At 33.9% G+C, this 19,800-nt stretch overlaps 1 protein-coding gene across 1 annotated transcript in view; it reads right to left on the minus strand.

Moving 5' to 3' along the window:
- Window positions 1-19,800, minus strand: part of CSMD1 (CUB and Sushi multiple domains 1) — a 1,150,797-nt gene that overhangs the window by 294,151 nt on the left and 836,846 nt on the right. Inside the window, exon 12 of the mRNA XM_035542943.1 lies at window positions 17,911-18,023. Coding sequence (XP_035398836.1) covers window positions 17,911-18,023 — 113 coding nt within the window. The remainder of the gene's footprint in view (window positions 1-17,910; window positions 18,024-19,800) is intronic.

Genomic DNA, 19,800 nt, shown 5'->3' on the forward strand with positions numbered 1-19,800 from the left:
GAGCACCTGCAGGGACGGGGCATCCACAGCTTCTCTGGGCAACCTGTTCCAGTGCCTCACCACCCTCAGAGTAAAGAATTTCTTCCTTATATCTAATATAAAATATCTTCCTGCAGTGACATTCAGAATACCTGACACAGCAGACTCTGACACTTAAAAAACACTTTCTTAAATTTAGAACAGACAGAAAAAATATTGTTGTACAGAACAAACTTTGATATGACAAATGCTGGGTTTTAATTATTCCAACATTTATATTTTTACTGTATACCATAAAGCTTTGAGCTGATCTTTGCATTGATCTCAATAATAAATCAATTTGGATCCGTAACATATTTGCCCTGTATCTTTTATCTGACTGTTAGAATTCAAATTTGAGTCCCAGACAACATCATTTAAAAGCCTGCTTAATGAAAAGGAAGTAATATATATAAAGACAAAGTCTGCAACTGTACTATGACATAAAGGCAATATGTCTGTTAAATCCATCATTTTTGACACGCAGAAGAGTTATGAATGGACACATTACAAATGAGCTAAATAGACATTACTTCAACCTACACACATGTTCTTCCATGTCTTCTTAGGAAATACCACAGTTCTTCAATACCATTATTGTATTACACAGTAAATATTTTAAACTGCAAGTACTTCTTCATTGGCAGGAACAGAAAGCTTGTCTCTCTAGGACTTCAGCATAGGAAAAATAGAAAGCAGAATCAGCAATGGTTTTACCACTCCTGAAAAGATTTACAGATTGTAGTTGTAAAAGATTTGCATAGCAAATTTATGATGGAGCAGAGAATTCAACTAAGTATCCCTAAATACTTTATTCCTCTGAAGTACACTTTTCTTGTTTTCACAGGAAACCACGGTGGTCTATAGAAATAAACCAGCTGCAAATTATGCAGGAGCTTTCAATATTATAAAGAAATAGTTTCAGTTTGGGAAAAGGAACCAGGCATTACAAAAGGTCCCTTCTGTTTTATATGATTTTTTTTTTTTTTTTAAAGAGACAGGAAGCTAGCCGTACAAATACCTGAGGAAGCACAAAAATGCTACTGTTTATATGAAAAAAACATTTCAGCCTTCTTTGAAATGCATGTGTAATACTGGTTTCCCAAATCTCAATATGTTGTTGAAAATTATGGGAATTTGAAAATACAGACAAATAAAGAAACTCCTATACAAAGAGAAAGAGAGAGAGAGAGAAAAGAGAGAGAGAGGGTCATGAATGCTGACGAGAACATAGGTAAAAGAATGAAATTATGATATATATATGATTCCTGAAAATGAACATGGGAACAACTACTGAAAGTGAAAAATAAATCAAAATTAACAGAAAAAAAATATTTCAGATAGCACATAATTAGACTGTAAAGCTGGCTATTAAAGCTAAAATGTGGTTGGTCTATAGCTAAAAACAGAGTGGACTTACAGGGTAATTTCATAGGTGATAATTTTAACATTATTCCAGTAAATTCCTTAAAAAAAAGTTACAGTATAATTTACTATCAATCCCCAACTATAAAAAGAGAAGGCCTCCTTCACAGGTCATATAGTTTCAAGCAGCATTCTAAGGGCTGTCTAACAATTTCTCTGAAGTTTTTTGTCCTTGCTGTCATCAAAAAGGCCACAGATCATATCCACTAGATTAATTTTTGTTGCTTCTATTTTGTTGCATTCTATATCAATATTAAAACCAAACATGACCTTAGAACCAGACAGATGGAAAGCCAACATGATTTTTTTTTCTATAGGAATTCTATTTAAACTAACTGCCTGTTATCATAGCATAGAGATGGCTTCTTGGTAATAACACAATACCATACATATAAAAATGCTTTGAAGTAATCAAGAAGGAAAAAAAGAATCAAATCTATTTGACAACTTTGTTCTTTAAGTTTAATATTTGCTGTGTACTTAAATATTCTATCAGAGGATACAGAAAAAATCACAAAGAAAAAAAATATTTATTTTTTTTATGATCAATTTTATGATTGACCAGGGTAGACACAGATGAAATTTGATCAGGAATGAGTAAGAAGCTTTCTGTTACTCATTGCAGAGAAGTTTATTATCTCAACTAACTGACTGATGAAATAACAATGAAATTCATTATCAACAACTGTGGAATCATAAATATGGAAACAATTAATTTTGAGCTTGCAGGCACAATGACAGGTTAATTTTCAGTTTTTCTATCCCTGTCTGCTTCCTTCCCACTGGTTTCCAGCTACAGTCTGAAAATTGTACAACAGCCCCAACCTCTACTAGTACAACAATTACCTATGCTTCTCAAGCTTTTATCATGTGTGGCATTCATATAGTCGTGTTTGGCAGTAATTACTTGAACATAGACAATATTAAAACTAGCCAAAATCAGCTCAGGCAAAGGTAGGTCCTGAGATCCTACATTGTTGCTTCAATAAAGAAGCTACAGCCTTTAACCAGTAATGATAAAATCACATCACTGGCCATATAATTCAACTTTAAAAATCCTTCAGATTTTTATATAGGGAATGTATTTATATGCCTAAAAAGTAGATGGAACTTTAATGAGTTGTATTCTAAACAGCACTTATAAATATGAGGTCTGTCTCCTTGCAGGGTAAGAGAGAGAAAAAAAAAATCGTTCCCTTCTTGGCTTTATTATTTATTAACATATTTCATATTAAACCTTTCAATGGATTCCTGGAAATCCTAATTCCTAATAGTAATCTATAGATACAGAGAACTGTTCTTTCACATATGGCAATCATGGAGAAAACTGGAAGTAGCATACTGCAGCAGCTTGTGAAGAAAGATGGAGGAAAAAGTATTAATTCCAACCATTACTACAATCAGGTGATAGCAATCATTACAGAAACCCACAGGAAAATACTTCTGCCAGGGAGCTTCTGAAACCATTCATGACTTCAAGTCCAGAAATCTGATACATATTGGCCATAATTTGTTCGCTCAAACTGTGAAAATGTTGTGCTTTCTATTGTTTTACAACAGAATGTCCTAGAACATCTTTACCCAGAAATACAATATCTTGAGTCCTGGCAAACAAGACGTAGTACTTGTCCAGAAAGTAACCAATGTGTTACCAGTACTTTGAAAGTGCAAGCAAATAGACATTTGTACTTATATGACTGTAAAGCCAACACCAATCTGAAGCAAAGCAATGGAATAGCCAAGACAGGAGTCTATTTCTAAAGATTTAAAGGATGAAAATACAATTAACACCAGTTAACATGTTTTTTATGGAAAATTGCTCATGTCATACAAACAATAGGTGTTTAGATTATAAACTTCACAGTGCATTTTGTCTTCTTTAAGCCATTTAAATTAGCAACACATGACATCCTAATTAAGAACTGGCATCACAGAAAATCAATTTAGCACATATTAAATGGACGAAAATTAGATAGTAAGAGTATCTCAAAGCATAAATGTGAATATATGAATTATCATTAGGCAACAGAAATGCTTCAATTAGCTTAGCATATACTTTCTTAGCCCATTCCTAACAATTTGTTATATAAATGCTATTACAGAAAAAACAGTTGATCAGTAGTAGCCATAGTATTTTGAAGATGCTATAGCCCTATGAAGCATATTGTGGGTGCAAATGTCCTCATGTGCATATAGAAGCATGGGCCCATAGAAGTACTGCTTTTTCTCATACTCCTTCCAAAGGAAAAATCAACCATCAAAATTCCAAGCCTATGTCAGCTCAGAATTTTGTAAACAAAAGTTAGTGTTAGATAAACCTTATTTTCCCTTAGTTCTGCACCATATGGGTACGTACTTACAATGGGTGTTCCTAACATTTAAATACCAAGAGGAAAGAGTCCAGTTTCACTAAAGAAAATGAAGATTAAAAGGAATTTTATGTGTGGGATGTGTTAAATCTTCAAGATTGGTATGCTTCTGATGCAGATTATAGAAGCAGTCAATTCTCAAACCAAAAATGTTTGTTTTGGAAGCTGGTGGCTTCCAAATGAGAATACTATTTTTATATCACTTAGAAATTCTTAGAAATAGCTTGACTTAAATCAACACTTGGTTGAGACTGGAAAGAATTCTGTCTTTCCTTCTGAAAGATTACGTAAAGAGGTCCAGAAAATGAAGTCTTCAATTCATTATTATTTGGAACTGAGGTAATTTCTAGTATAAATTGTGTTTTGATGGTAGGTAGCAAAAGAGATTTTGACAAGATTCAGAGTGCAGCCTTCTAAAACATTCCATACGGAGATCTGTACAGTATTTCATACAACCATACCGAACCAGTGTATACCTGTACATGTAATTAGTTTGTTGTTATAGTAAACAAACAACAAAATAAATAAATGTGTTCTTTTCAGTGAAAATGATTAATCAACTAAAATTTCACAGAAGTGTGTTACAGAGTCTTCATGGAAATTTTCAACCATCTATTTCACTTTGCATAGATAGCGTGGATATCTCAGGTGGAAAAATCCATTTGACATTTTGCTTTTAAAGTTTCACACTCAGAAGAAAAAGAAAAAAGGCTGGTTTATGCTGGGGGCACAAGAGAGGAGGAGAGACCCTGATGGAGTCTAACTCTACTATGCCACTATTAACTGTCCAATTGAAGTGAAAGGAAAAAGATCAAAACCAAAAACTAACATACAAAGTCCTGTGGTAGTATGAAGAACTTGTGAAATATTCCAGATAAATAGACCTTTGATAAATATAAAGATATAAAATAGATAAAAAGATAAAAAACAGATAAAAAGACCTTTGATAAATACTATAAATATAAATAATAAAAGCTGTCTGATTTCTACATGCATTTACAATTTGATACAGTACATACAAAGGAAATGGTAGAGTGACATTAGGTTTCAGTTTGGAAAGGAAAGTCCTGGATGCGGACTAGGGTGATGCCTACAATGCCTTTCTTTATTACATTTCATCCTACACAGAGATTGTATGTGTTGCCCACAGTACATTTGTGTAGCTTTAGTTAAGATACCATCCATTCCAAACTTTTTTTTTTTTAAATGAAGATAATCTTTTTATGGCTTCTAATATGAAGCAGAGGACTGTGATGTGGTAGGATGAGAAAGTATTTATTATACAACATAACAGTGAATGGCAATGGCTTTAACTCATTGCAACAAACATAAAAACAAAATGGAAATATACACCTTAGTGGTTCCTAACAAGGTGCATGTTCTGGTGAAAGCACCCTAATATTTCATACAAATATCTATAGCATAGAGAAGCAAATAGATCAGATACACTCAGTTTATTTTATATAATTGCAATCTTAGCAGATAAGAAGACAATCACAACAAATATGTTGTGCCCACTTTCCTTGAGCACTTTTTGAAAATGAATGGAAATTTAAAAAAAAAAAAAAAAAAGCTTTCTTTGACTTACATTTCTTGCTAAAATCCTTTAAAATTTATCTTCTTTTCTCTATATACTGCTGTTAGAAAAATAGCAAAATAGAAACCTATGGAAGTGCATCGAAGCAGTGGATTACGTTTTGAACTGAACTCAACTGTTTATCATAATATTTGGAATCACAAATCCAAAAAAGTGCAATTGCAAGCTGAGTAAGTTTGAGAAATGATACTCACTGAAATTCAGTAATATTTATATGGCATAGTAATGCAAAACAATAGAAGCATTAACAGATTCAAAATTTTTATAATGTTGTATCAGTCAATAAAAGATGACTGTACAAAACCTTCTTTTGCAAACTATTTCATGCAGAGCCAATAAAAACATTAGAGAATAAAAAGCGCCAATAAATGTAAGACTTGGAAATGGCAGAACCATTAAGACAGCACGGAGGGTGCTGCAGATGATAGGAAAAAGCCAAAAGGTTTGTGTGCTCTTAGTTCTATGAGGACGGTTATGCAAGTGCACACATGCTGATACCACCCTACAGCATTTAAACAAACCCAAATATAGTCACTTCCTGAGGGAAGTCATTTTTTTTTTCCTTTCAAAAGAGAGGACAAACAGATCAACAGGCATATCTAAAGACACTGACTGAAACCAATCTGCATCTGTCTCTACAAGGAGTCGTGTACTTCATTTATTTTATATATTATAACTGATATTGCTAGTACAGCAGTAAAACTTTTATTGCTTTATTATGTGTCCTAACTGTAATGATTTTGTTTCGAAGTAAATAGTACTCTGCTTTCTAAAAGTTCCTTAACCACTAAGGCAGTCTTTCAGACACTGGAAGGAAAAACAAAGGGACCTTAAATATATATATATATATATAATAATGCCAACTCTACAATTGATTTGTAAAGAAATTGCTGCTTTAAAATCTTTCTATGAAGAGTATAGCATTTCCTACTCAAAAAAGGATTGTCCATGCCTGGAAAGTCAGGGTAGAGGATGGGGTACAAGAGAGTAGATTACTGGTCTGTAATTAAATGAAGAATTATTACAAATGCAATGGGTTTTTGTTTATTTCTTTTTGCAAGATCATATTACAGACTGAAACTGTGGCCAGTGCAGGTCATTTGTACTGCTGTCCAAATTTAATTCATTTTTGAAACTATACTATGTTAGTTACTGCATTAATATGTTTTTCACCTACGATCAGCATATACTTTATAGCCTTATCTCCATAAACAGCCTATTTAATGTAGTTCATTACTTTTCAGATTTAGAAATCTTCATTCTATGAGCTATGTTCAGAAAACTCCAAGACTACATGTTTTAGAAGATCCATCTTCTGGTAAATAAAACTGAGTAATATTATACACTCAGAAGAGTGTTTAGATGTAAAACCAACATGCAAGCACACACAATACCAAATTAGGGGGTCATTATATCTTTTTGTTAACCTAGTTCAGCAATTCAGACATTTAATACTCTGAACGGGTCTCATTTTTACATAATATCCTGTATATAACAAACATATTACAAAAAAAGGCTTAAAATTGTTCTTGTCAATATTTTGAATTATGAGCTATCATTTTTTAAATTGCACAGAAAGATAAATCTTTATTATAAATCATTATTTTATCTTGAATAATAATAACCTGCTTTCATCTAAATTGCTAATAAAACAAGAGAGCATTGTAAAAAGGCTGCTCTGGAGGATATGCTGACTTTGTAACAGGTGGAGGTGTTTGCATGTCAAATCAATTTTAGTCAACGTGTGAAATTAATGTCTGTTTATGAGCTGAATGGATAAATCACACAGCTGGTGAAAGGACTTGGAAAGAATAAAGTATTGAAGAACTTTGAAACAACTCTTTAGTGAAATAAACCTTTTTTTTTTTTGACAGTATTTTGCAAATAGGTATCTTTGTGTCTGAATGAAAAAAAAAGTGTCTGCTTTTCCCATAAATCTAAGATTTAGAAGCATACCAAAAGCCTCAACAAAATCCTAAAAATGCAGATTGATTTTAATGAGATAATAGTAAGCTTTCAGTTGAGTTTAGAAGATGGAAAAATGCCTATGTACAGGAAATTCCAAAAACGTCTCAACAGCAAAAATGAATCCATTTTATGAAAATATCATGAACTTCATAGCATTAAATTCCAGTATAGCTTTAATAAGGCATCACTTCTACAAAACAAACATACTGGGAATCGGTGGAGGTGGTCTACAGTGAACTGGACCAGGCCTCTAAGGATCTAGATGGCATCCCGTGCAGGCATAGGTTCGCATGAAGCGCACCAATATCATACACCTGCATCCTAGAAATAATGGACTGGACGAGTGTCAAGGCATCATCTGTGCATATAGACCAGCCTGCCAGCTCCAGTGATTCAAAGCAAATTGATTCTCCCCACCTTGACCCTAAGGCTTGCATCTCAGCTGTGGGAAGACTGTCCCACCAGATCTGGCTACCTGAATGAAAAGTGGAGAATCTTTCTTTCTCCTTGTCCCTACCAGGTTAACGCACAAAACACACACACACAAACATACCTGTAAGTACAAAAACAAACAATAATTTTGCAACAAAGTTACCCAAATTAATAATATGAAAAACTATTTAGGAAACTAAACAAGAGGTATTAAGTAATCTGGGTACTGATATAATACTACATGTGTAGACTTGTTATTGAATAAACAATATCTGAAAACATAGCATTTTTTGCTAAGAAACACCAAAAGAAACAGTTTTTAAAGAGACAGCACAGAGCTATTCTTTGAAATGTGTAAAGAAAGAAAAAGTTGGTGCACCATTCTTTCTCTTCCCACTGTGACCTTGCTATGCAAGTGCTTTCTTCCTAGATTGTTCTTAGTCCAGCTACTCTGCCTAAATCTCTACTACTAAATAGACCGAGGAACAAGAATGAGCTTGAACACTGGAGCTCCAACCACCCATAAACTCTATCATGCTTCCTGATGATGCCTACCGGCATTCTCTGAGACATGATTCAGGAGACAGCAAGCACTAGGGACCACTCCCTAGTGGACTGTATGGACAACACTGCATTAGAATTTCATTTCTATACTCTAGTCACTCAGCACCACTCCACAGGCTTTATATCTTCAGACATGCCTCATCACATCCCAAATTGTGATACATACTTTCAGTTTCATGCTATGAAAACATGAATCATGGCCTGCAACGCAGCATGCATTAACACACTGAAATAACAACCTTTCTCCTACTCCAAGAGGCATACAAACATACTCACACACACGATTTGTCTGTGGGTAAACAAGACCCCTCTGCAGGACTATGTTACATGGATATATCCTCATCACAAGAACACAGCCCCCAGCTACATTCTATTTAGAAATACAAGTGCAGTCTCAAGGTAGTTTCTGGGTTGCAGAAAAGTCCGTGTCATCTCTTATGGCTCTTTAGGGAAACAAACAAAAACAAACCCTGTCTGTTCCCTCTTCTGGTAAGGGGTCCCCTGCCTCTGCTGTGGTGTCAGGCTCCTTCTGGCTCTGTGCATTCCCTCTCTCTCAGCCAACCCCAGCCTGCATAATAGAAAATCATCATGATAAGGGATGCTCAAGTGAAGCTGTTTTCCTTCTTATAAATCATTTCTTTTTCTTTTTAACGATATACGAGTTAATAATATACAGCAAATAGTTAACAAACAAGATCAGCACAGTTTCCTAGATTATTTCTCACAAAATTATCATGAAAGAGCCAATTTTAAAGGTTGTTTGTTTGCTTGTTTTTATGGCAGACTGCTACCTTGCCAATCAGCACTTTTTCTTCATCTGATATTGCCATGTATGATTTTAGTGTATCATATAATATAAAACAGATTTCCAGTGATAAAAGTATATGGCCTCTGTTTGTTGGCTGTGGAACTGGAAAAAATGTTATGTTATGGATCAGTAAAAATATTTATTATATCAAATGATTAACAGGGTATTTTTGTCACTAAATAGAAAGAGGAAAAACTCATATGTCCCTTATATCCAATAAAAATAAATGCAAGTTGAACTGATTTTAAAGTTTTACAGAAAATGTTCAGAATTCATTTTGGAGTGTGCAGTGTATTCTGATACACATATAAGAAAACCACAGCATGAAGAATGTTGGGTAAATTTTGAAATGAAACAAGAATCAAACCCTTTGAAATTATGGAATACTTTGTAATTAATTTTCAGAAATAATATATATTTCAGAAGTAATATATACTTCTACAGATGCAGAGTAAGAATAAACATGCAGGTAATGGTGACTTTAATAGTAATCCATCAAAGGGTAATAATGTAAATTCTACATAGGAAATAAAAATGAATCTTTTTGTATCGCATCAAAACTAATACATGAAATGCAGTTTAAATATCTATAAATGCATAAATATGTATTTTTAATTTTTTAAAACTTGATGTCATGAAGACTTAACTATAAACAAGATTTTGTGTATGTTCTCTTTTTAGGGAAATTTGTCAAATAAACATGTTTCCCCAGCATCTCATGAGAATGAAGGCTTAATATATTTTTATTTATTAAACTATTCTGTACTGTTTCATAAAAAATTATTATTTATGGTGACCCTGAAGTGCTGACACTATGCATATACATATAGAAAATCTTGTGCCAGTCAAAGCACTCCTAGAGCACAAGATTAACTTTGATATTTGCATCATAAATACAAAGTGGTTTATTCATTTTTCAAGTTTTGATGGTTTAGAAAGATGTGTTTTTTCTTCCCATTGTGCCAGATAAATATTTGCCTCAAGGAAATTGCTTTTTTTTTTTTTCCTTCTATTTTTCAGTAAATGGCAATAATATTGCATTTTCCTTTACAGAGGCGGATTAAATATTTGGCAAGATTTCTAAAACAATGTTTTCTTTATAAGTTTATTGACTTCATTGATAAGCTATCACCTTTAATATCACATTCATACATTTCTCCAGGAGGATATACTTAAAGAAAATGTAAATATTAGAATAGAGTCAAAAGTGTGTCAGCTACCATATCATTTAAGCAATTCATTTGTTACCACTGGAAAAAGGATGATTTCTTAAAGTAATATAAACAGGAAAATAATATTTAACATAAGTGGCAACACTGAGGAAGCAATATGAATGCTTGTCTTACTGCTCATTTGAAATCTAGTTGTTGATTTTAAAAACAAGAACACAGGTGTCATGCATCAAAACACTTCCTAAATAGAGGACAGACTCAGGGCTTGATCCTTCTAGTGAAAAAAATAAAGAAAACTATCACAAAAATCAAATACTAATATAAAAAATTATCATAATATTGCTCAAAAAAAAAAACAAAACTGTTGCTGTTTAGTTGTGATGTATCTTTCTTTCAGACCATCATTTGCAGAAACTTTATACATGATGGAGGATGCTTAAGACCGCCAAACAAACAACCTCAGTTGTTGATTTTAACATGATGCTCTGCATATTTCACCACGTTCTGAAGTACACTAGACATACTAGTAATCTCTTACAATTATTTTGGCTTGTAAAGAAGTGAAAGGATTATCATCACAGGTAATGTAGGTGGAAAGCTAAGGTCATGGAGCAAATACTATGGCATCTTCTATAACAAAAACAACTATTTAAAAGAGAGCTAAGTGGGGAAGTTTTAAGTGGTATAAAGTTACTGCATATTTCCGTTTACTTAAAATAATGAAGTTGTTCTATCAAACTTTTAAGTGAGCTATATCTGCTAAGAAGACTGACATTTTTCAAAAACACAGTCAGTCACTTCAAACTCCCTACGTACCCATTGTACAGAAAAAGACCCATCTAAATCCAACTCTCTGGTAATCAGATCCAAGGGAATGGCATGAAGCCGTGACTGGGGAGATCCAGGCTGGATGTCAGGAAAAGGTTCTTCACTGAGAGGGTGGTCAGGCACTGGGACAGGCTCCCCAGGGCAGTGGTCATGGCACCAAGTCTGCTGGAGTTCAAGAAGTGTTTGAACAATGCTCTCAGACATATATTTATAAAATAAATAAATACTAAAAATTAGGTAATGCTTACATTTAACTCTCATTTACATCTTCTTCTTTCTTAGAAAATGTCAGCTTTATTTTTAGATTTTTTTTTGCTTTCTAGCCTTTACAAAAAATATAACATTAATGTTTTTTAAAAATATGATTGTAGTAAACCTTTAAATTTTAATTAGAATCTGGAAGTAACATTTATGTTAAAGTCAAGCATACTGAATAATTAACCTGAATGAAAAGCTATATAACATTTTCCTTTATACAATACAATAAAAGTGTCTGAACTATTTTCTACATGGAATGTGTTTAATTATGATGTAAAACTACTTTCCAGAGAAGCTTCACTAAAAGAATAATCTTCACTGGCTGAACTAAAAGACAACAATTCTCTCTTATTCACTGACAACATGTTATTGTTGCAATGCGTAATATTTTTACACAGAGGCAAATAAAGACTTTCAACTCCTGGTAAGTTTTAACTTGTTGAGCCTATCACTGAAACAATATGAATGCACATATGTCAAATCAGACTCAGCTGTTGTCTAGAGGGGAAGGGAGAGGAAGGCTTCCCATTCACAGTCATATCATACAGTTAAGAAAGAATACATGCTGTATACTGTTAAGCCACATGTAAAGCATTGAGGGTACTTAGATTTATCCTTCATCTTTTTTCTCTCTTTTTTTTTTTTTAATGCTGAAGCTCAAATATTGTAGCACATTAAAAAAGGTACTCTTCAATAAAATGACAAAATTCAAAATGCACAGATATATCAGCCAGCACACCACACTTTTTCCTGCATACATATTCTTTTACAGGAGATTCAGAATCTCCATTATTAGCAAAAAAGATGGAATTACTTTCAAGGTTACATTACTAATACATTGCTTAAGCATTATAACTGAACATCTATACAATAATCTGTAAACAGATTCAGACAAATAAGAGACATTGATTGTATGTCTGTGGAGCATAATTAGCATAAAGATATGAAGACTTGGTAGAAGACATAGGCAAGTGTCAAAGAAGATGAAGACGGGATGTTAGAAGCAGAGTTATGTAATGAGTATAAAAGGGAAAAAAAAGGTATAAAATGTATTTAACTTAAGAATTCGTACTCACGCAATTTATTTATTTATTTGTTATTTCTTTAATTTCAGAGGGAAAGAAAGACTTCTGCAGTGCTGTAGCCTTACCCCTATTTATGTTCTACACTAAACATCTGTTGTTGGGAAAGAAAGTGGCATAGATGGAAATTTGATCTTACCTGCTATAACCTGCTAACCTATAAAAATACAATACACTCAACCTATTACAACGTGTCACTATAATGTTATATTCCTCAAGTTCATATGTCTTTTCTAGATAGGAAAGTGAGTTCTGTCTGACACCCCAAGCACTGTACAAAGCTCAGGCAAAGATATTCTCCACTGTCAAAACTTATTTTGAAACTGGCTTGTTAATTATCTTAGAAAAAAATAAAAATAAAAATTGAGTAAATTAAGAAAAGATGTGGAGTAAATTAAGAAGCTCAAAGTTTTCCTTGAATACCTTTTCAATACCTTATAAGGTGTTTTCTTTCCAAACATTACACTGTATGTTTCCCCAACTGCACATCTAATTCTGAGAGTCCTAAAAAAGCCTAATTCTGTTAATTGCTTTCAGCGTGTTTTATCACTTCTCCAAGACGTAACACAGATTTATATCACTACTGATACTGCAATGACACTTATAAGAATCCAGATTTTATTTAAGCTAGTTGTGTGTTTGTAAAACCTACAATGGATAAGATTTAAGGTTTACTAAGTACTATAGCTGCACACAAAAAGACAGCTGGCATTTATCTGAGCAACTGAAATATGTATTTGAAAGTATTTTTCTACTAGTCTCAGGAGGAAAGAAGCACCTTCTTCCTAACAACAACATAATGAAGAGCTTAAAGATTTACTGCTCAGTTGAGCATCAATACAAATTAATGTTGTAAACATGACATTTTCAGCTGCTTGCAGGGGCTGATATACTTCCTGAAATCAGATATCTTAATAACGTCAAATTATATAAAATGTTCAGGATTATATCATTGGGTCACCAGATTTGTTTTATAATGCTCTGATGGAACTAAAGGATAGGCAAATGAAGTAACTTCATTATTTTATAGTCATGTGAAGGCATGAATAAAAAGTGAGTTCTAAACAGACTGCCAAGCAGATGTTGTTATACACGTTATCAAAAAGTCTGGAAGTCAAAAGGTAAAATATTTTTATCAGGCTGACAGGTTTATAGGCTTGAGTGGGAGAAAAATCCCGAGCTTAATAAAATTCTAAAGCATTTATGTCTAAAAGTTCAAGCTGACTGTGGCATCCGTTTCTGCATCAGCGTAGCACAGTTGATGGGAGTACAATCATGGAAGTAGTATAATGATCAGCCTGCTGCACAATCCACCCTCGACTTTACCAGCCATAGAGCACCTATTTTTAGTTATGGCACACGTGACGTAAGTGAAGTGTGTCAAACTCAGGCACAGTATTCACCTTATAATTCTTTTTTTTTTGGCTGAGACCTAGGTGCCATCAGGAAGGTGCACAGAGCCAACCAACTTCTTGACTTGACATCATTGTGTGATATTGTTGCAAGGCATAACATGATATGCCCTGGCCTGGATATGCATGTCAATGGCTTTGTCTATCTCATCTACATAACAGGCAAATTGTTTGGATTTATATTAAGAAATGTTTGAACATGAAAGAATTTCTGTATAGATGCTTTGATAAGCTTAGGTATGATATTACGACATGCCTTTCTGCTAGGACAGAAAGAATTCCTGGCCTTTTCACAGAAACTGTAGATACCGTCAGAGAATTCTTTCAGAAATTTACTGAACCACTCTGTTAAGAAGTTTAGGTACCTGCAACAGAGAATGAAGGACTTTCAGATACTGTCTATAAAATAGCTTTTTAAGGAAAGTAACCTTAGGTGCAGAACATTCTTCAGTATTTTTTTGTTGTTGTTGTTGCCTTTTTTTTTTTTTTAATATTAGTTAGTAATTTTTGGTTTAGTAAAAATAATATGGTTCCAGTATGGTTTAGAAAGTTTAACAACAAAGTCAAGGTGGTTTGTAGCATCCTGCATTTTATTTATAAATAATGTAACTTATGTATAGTTAAAATGACTTTCGTCCTTATAATACACGACAATTAAGTTACAGAATAAATATCAAGGTGACTGTCGTATTTCTAACTCAGAAGCTGTTTATCAGTTTTGTCAGTTTAGCAAACTAATCTTAATATTAATTTTGCCAACTGTGCTTTCCATAGCTCACATTCTACTGCATAGAGTGATACTATTCTTCTGTATTCAAAAATATTACTAGTAAGTATTTCCTGAGCATCTATGTCTTAAATCTTTCTTGTGGATCCAACTAGTGTAGAGTTGCATCTCTCAGAGAAATCTGAGAAACAGGAATATAGATAGCATGTTGTTTATACTACAACATATTTCTGACATTAAGATATTTCTGAAGTTGAGCCAAAGAAGAGGTATAAGCATATGGAAAGAAATGTTATTCCCTTAGTCCATTAGGTAAACTGTAAAAATTAGTAAATTTACCATTTAAATGACACATATCTGTAGTTAATCTGTAAAGCATATCATCTAATTTACAGTGGTCATTTCATGCCATTTTAGGTGCATGTTCTAACGTAGGATGGGTGGGTAGAGAAATCAAAATTTCATAACCAATTTCATAGTTAAAGTGAGACAAAGCCCCGCTAATACAATTTTCTATAAACTGCTATGACATATTGTAAATATTAATTAAATAAATAAATAGTAAAGTAAATATTTAAATATTTAATATTTAAATATTAAAGTAAATAATTAAATATTAATTAAAATATTAATTAAATTTAAAATAATTCAAATTAAATAATTAAAAATAATTGATTTTACTGTGATAGATACAGAACCAAAATTCAGCCAATCAATTGTAAAAAAATAGTAGGAAAGAAGGAGGAGTCATGTTCTAATTGGAGCAAAACTCAAACGGGTAAAAAGAGGCTCCAAGAAGTATACGCTTTACTTAGCCTCTACAGACCACTTATCAGCCATCAAAGCCTGCAGTTTGCTTTCTTCTTAGCTAACTGCAATTACAAAGACAGTGACTTTGAGGTCACACGTCACAAACCATTAATTTTCCCATCATTAAAATGAGAATCTATTTCTGGACAGGTTCTTTGACTGTTAAAGAGGAAGCAGAATCATTGAGGTCATTTGACATGACAGAGGTTTAAGATTTTACACTTGTCCAACAGCAGAAGATACATTGAGAGCACAGACAGATATAAGGTTCGACAGTGGTTAAAAAAAAAAAAAGAGAGAGGGAGAGAGAAAATTCTAATAAAAGTGATGAGATGAGAGCATTGGTTATACGGTTATTGGTAAAACCAAGAAGTTATAATTTACCCAGAAATAAGACATTTCCCATATTTCTGAGATTGTAAACATTTCATATTTAAAAATGCTGGAACTAATTTCCAAAACTACAAAAACACACAAATGGTTTTATAACAAGATTGGAAGGCTTTTGGCTTTCCAAGTGATAACAATATACTTCATAACAGGGATGCTACTACTAATATAAATTTCACAGTGTATACTTCAGGTGTTTTCAAAAAGCCCCCAGGAGTTAGAGATCGAACTCTAAGGAAAAGGAAATTAAGATTAATTTATTTTTTTAAATTAGGCAAATACATATACAAAAATAAAGTCTTTAGATTAGAAATCTCAGGAAGACTAACAATAGCAGAAAATAACGGACCAGATCAATTTTAAATTTTTTTTTTTTTCTCAGAGGGATATAAGTTCATAATTTTGGGTTGAGGACAAAATGCAAATTGACAGACATATAACTTGTACCAGTACTTCCTTTCCACTATATACTCACACTTCCCACTTTATAGAATTCAAAAAACTGATTCTATAAAGAAAATATGTTGTTTGAATAAACACAGCCCTTAAAAATTAAGCAAGTAAAAAAGATGAAATAGTGAAAGAAGGAATGAGAAGGGGTGGGATTAACTTAAATAAAAGAGTATGTCCTTGTCCTTAGGCAATACTACATACTTGAGCTGTATAACTGCATATGCTGAATGTGTTGCAGCGTAATCCTTGATCATACCATGATGTGATACCTTAAAGTCTTAGACATAGTAATGCTATAAGCCTGCATCTGTTTTTTTACTCTCAACTCTGTAACACTTCACTTAAGCAACAGTGACAGTTCTTCAAGACCCTCTGTGTGCCCCTGTGATGGTACTTTTTCCTTGTTGTTCTAATGTTTTTATTCTCATGGCCATGAACCTGCAAATCCCAATAGTTTTTTGGTGGATTCTCATCAGAAGTGATTGTCACCGTCGTGAGTATTACCCCTTCTTTCTCCTTCTCTTCATACTTATTTCATAGATTTCAACTCACATCAAAAAAGAAAAAAAAAAAAACACCACAGAATGCAATAATTATTATCCAATAATATGAGCACAAAAATGTAACAACCTATGAATATACAACATGACCTAATTAGCATACTGCCAACAATTCCATGAACGGAAACCATCAGTGGTGAGTTTGAGTTCGAAACAGAAGTATATAGTACTGGGGAAAAAGCATGGTGAAAATATCATCACCCTGTCATCACCACCACCTGCTTCAATAGACAGACCGTCTGTAGAAAGATACTGGTGTGAACACCCCATCTCTGCTTTCCTGGATGGCCACTGGGAAACATTTTCCCCTCTTGCTCTTTTCGTCATTAGAGTACAATGTAATCAGCAACAAAAAAATTCAAGGCATTTCAATACATACATGCATATCAACAAGTATTTTTTACTCAAATGAATCAACCTCGAAATGTATCAGCTTGAAACTTACAATCAAGCAAAAAACGATTGTTTATCTTGAAAAGTTTCTAATTTCTTTGAGGCTGAAGAAACACAAATGAGGGTAGGACACTTTAAATCACTTTTGTTGTTGTTGTTAAATTAAAGTATTCCTTATTTTCTGCAATCATATATATCTGTTCTGTTGATTTTGTTCCATGCTGATTTTGACTTAGGTCTGTGAAGATTTTCACTGAAGCATGAAACTTCAGTTTTGTAACTACCTGAATAAAGTCAAAACTAACCATACTTTTCAAATAGTATCTAATATAAAGAATTACACAGGTTAGCAGCACGTAACATTTTAGATTTTTCAAAGATGATAGAAATCTGTATTTTGTATTGACCTTCATGCAAAAAGCATTAGAACACTAAATTCCATTTTTACTTCTGATCCTTTTTAGTTTTTCTGTGGGTATTTGCAAATCCATTTAGCTCCATTATCCATTAATCGACAACAGAACAGAGATAATATCAAAACTGTAAATCTGTGAAAAGACTAAATGCATATTTGAAGTAGATTTTTTGGGGATATAATGAAGAAAGTTACAACATGAGTTTAAAATGGTTACTTTTGTTCATACCTTGATAAACAGCTTTGAATCCTGGTGAGCCAATGCTGTCATCAGATTGTAAATGAAGCCACATCTGGTTGCTCATGCTTACAATAAGATCAGGAACACTAGATCCAGTGAGGCTGCATGTAGGATACATTGCAAAGTCATTTACTGAGGCATACATTACAAATAAATAAATAACGTATTTAAAATATAATATTTAGGCCTGTTCACAATATATCACTCTCATGTACTGATCAGTTATTTTATGATAAAATTAGCTATTCTATGCAGATTAGAACAATATGAAGTCTTAGAAAAAATGACTGTATTTGAATTAACAATGATTAAACACTTTTAATAAAACTAAGAAACCTAAATACTTCATTAAGTAATTAGCTATTAGAGAAGTGAAGGACTGTGTGAGATAAATTGTGTTCACTTGTTTAGATTTGTATTGTGTTTTTTTTTTTTTTCCATGCTTTTTAAAAATAAGGTAAGTTAGTTTGCCTGCCTTACAGAGCACGTGTCCACGAGAACTTGCTAAAACCAATTTGATCAAATTCAAATAGCATACAATGATTTCTTAAATTTAAATGGAAAATGCTATTTCTCATATGGCAATGGTGATAGGTATGTACAGGTATATGTGTTTCAATGCAACATATAACAGACAAGATGGTGAATCACACCATAAAACTTAAATAATTTATCAGTGATAATCTGTATACACCTACAATTCTGACACAGAATCACATAAAGACTTAGGTTGTTAATCTGCTCGAGGGTAGGAGGGCTCTGCAGAAGGATCTGTATAGGTTGGACCGATGGGCCAAGGCCAAGTGTATGAAGTTCAACAAGGCTAAGTGCCAGGTCTGCTCCTGGGGCAAAACAACCCCATGCAATGCTACAGGCTTGGGGCAGAGTGTCTGGAAAGCTGCCTGGAGGAAAGGGACTTGGAGGTATTGGTCAATAGCCAGTTGAATATGAGCCAGCATTGTGCTCAGGTGGCCAAGAAAGCCAACAGCATCCTGGCTTGTATCAGAAATAGCATGGCCAGTAGGACTAGGGAAATGATTGTCCTCCTGTGCTCAGCTCTGGCGAGGCCGCACCTTGAATACTGAGCTTGATTTGGGGCCCCTCACTACAAGAGTGCTGGAGTATGTTCAGAGAAGGTCAAGGAAGATGGTGAGGGGTCTAAAAAACTGGTCTTATGAGGAGAGGTTGAGGGAACTGGGGTTGTTTAGCCTAGAGAAAAGGAGGCTCGGGGAGAACTTATCACACTGTGCAATTACCTTAAAGGAGGCAAGGTGGGGACTGGGTTTTCTCTCAAGCACCAGGTGATAAGACAAGGGGAAATGGCCTCAAGTTGTGCCAGGGGAGATTTAGGTTGGAAATTAGGAGAAAATTCTTTACTGAAAGGGTTGTGTGGCACCAGAGTAGGCTGCCCAGGGAAGTGGTTGAGTCACCAGCCCTGGAGGTCTTCATGAAATGTGCAGATGTAGAACTTAGTGGTATGGTATATTGGTGGACTTCAGTGCTTGGTTAAAGTTTGGACTAGATGATCTTAGAGGTCTTTTCCAGCTGGCATGATTCTATGATTCTAGGTTGGAAGAGACCTTAAAGATCACAGAAACACTGAATTGTAGGGGTTGGAAAGGAGCTCAAGAGATCATCGGGTCCAACCCCCTACCAAAGCAGGTTCCTTAGAGCAGGCTGCCCAGGTAGGCATCCAGACGGGCCTTGAATATCTCCATAGAAGGAGACTCCACAACCTCCCTGGGCAGCCTGTTCCAGTGCTCCATCACCCTCACTGTGCAGAAGTTCTTTTGCGTGTTGGTGCAGAACTTCCTGTGCTCCATTTTGTGGCCATTACCCCTTGTCCTGTCCCCACAAAACACTGAAAAGAGGTTAATA

Source organism: Cygnus atratus, chromosome 3 (genome assembly GCF_013377495.2).
Source record: "Cygnus atratus isolate AKBS03 ecotype Queensland, Australia chromosome 3, CAtr_DNAZoo_HiC_assembly, whole genome shotgun sequence".
Taxonomy (NCBI): domain Eukaryota; kingdom Metazoa; phylum Chordata; class Aves; order Anseriformes; family Anatidae; genus Cygnus; species Cygnus atratus.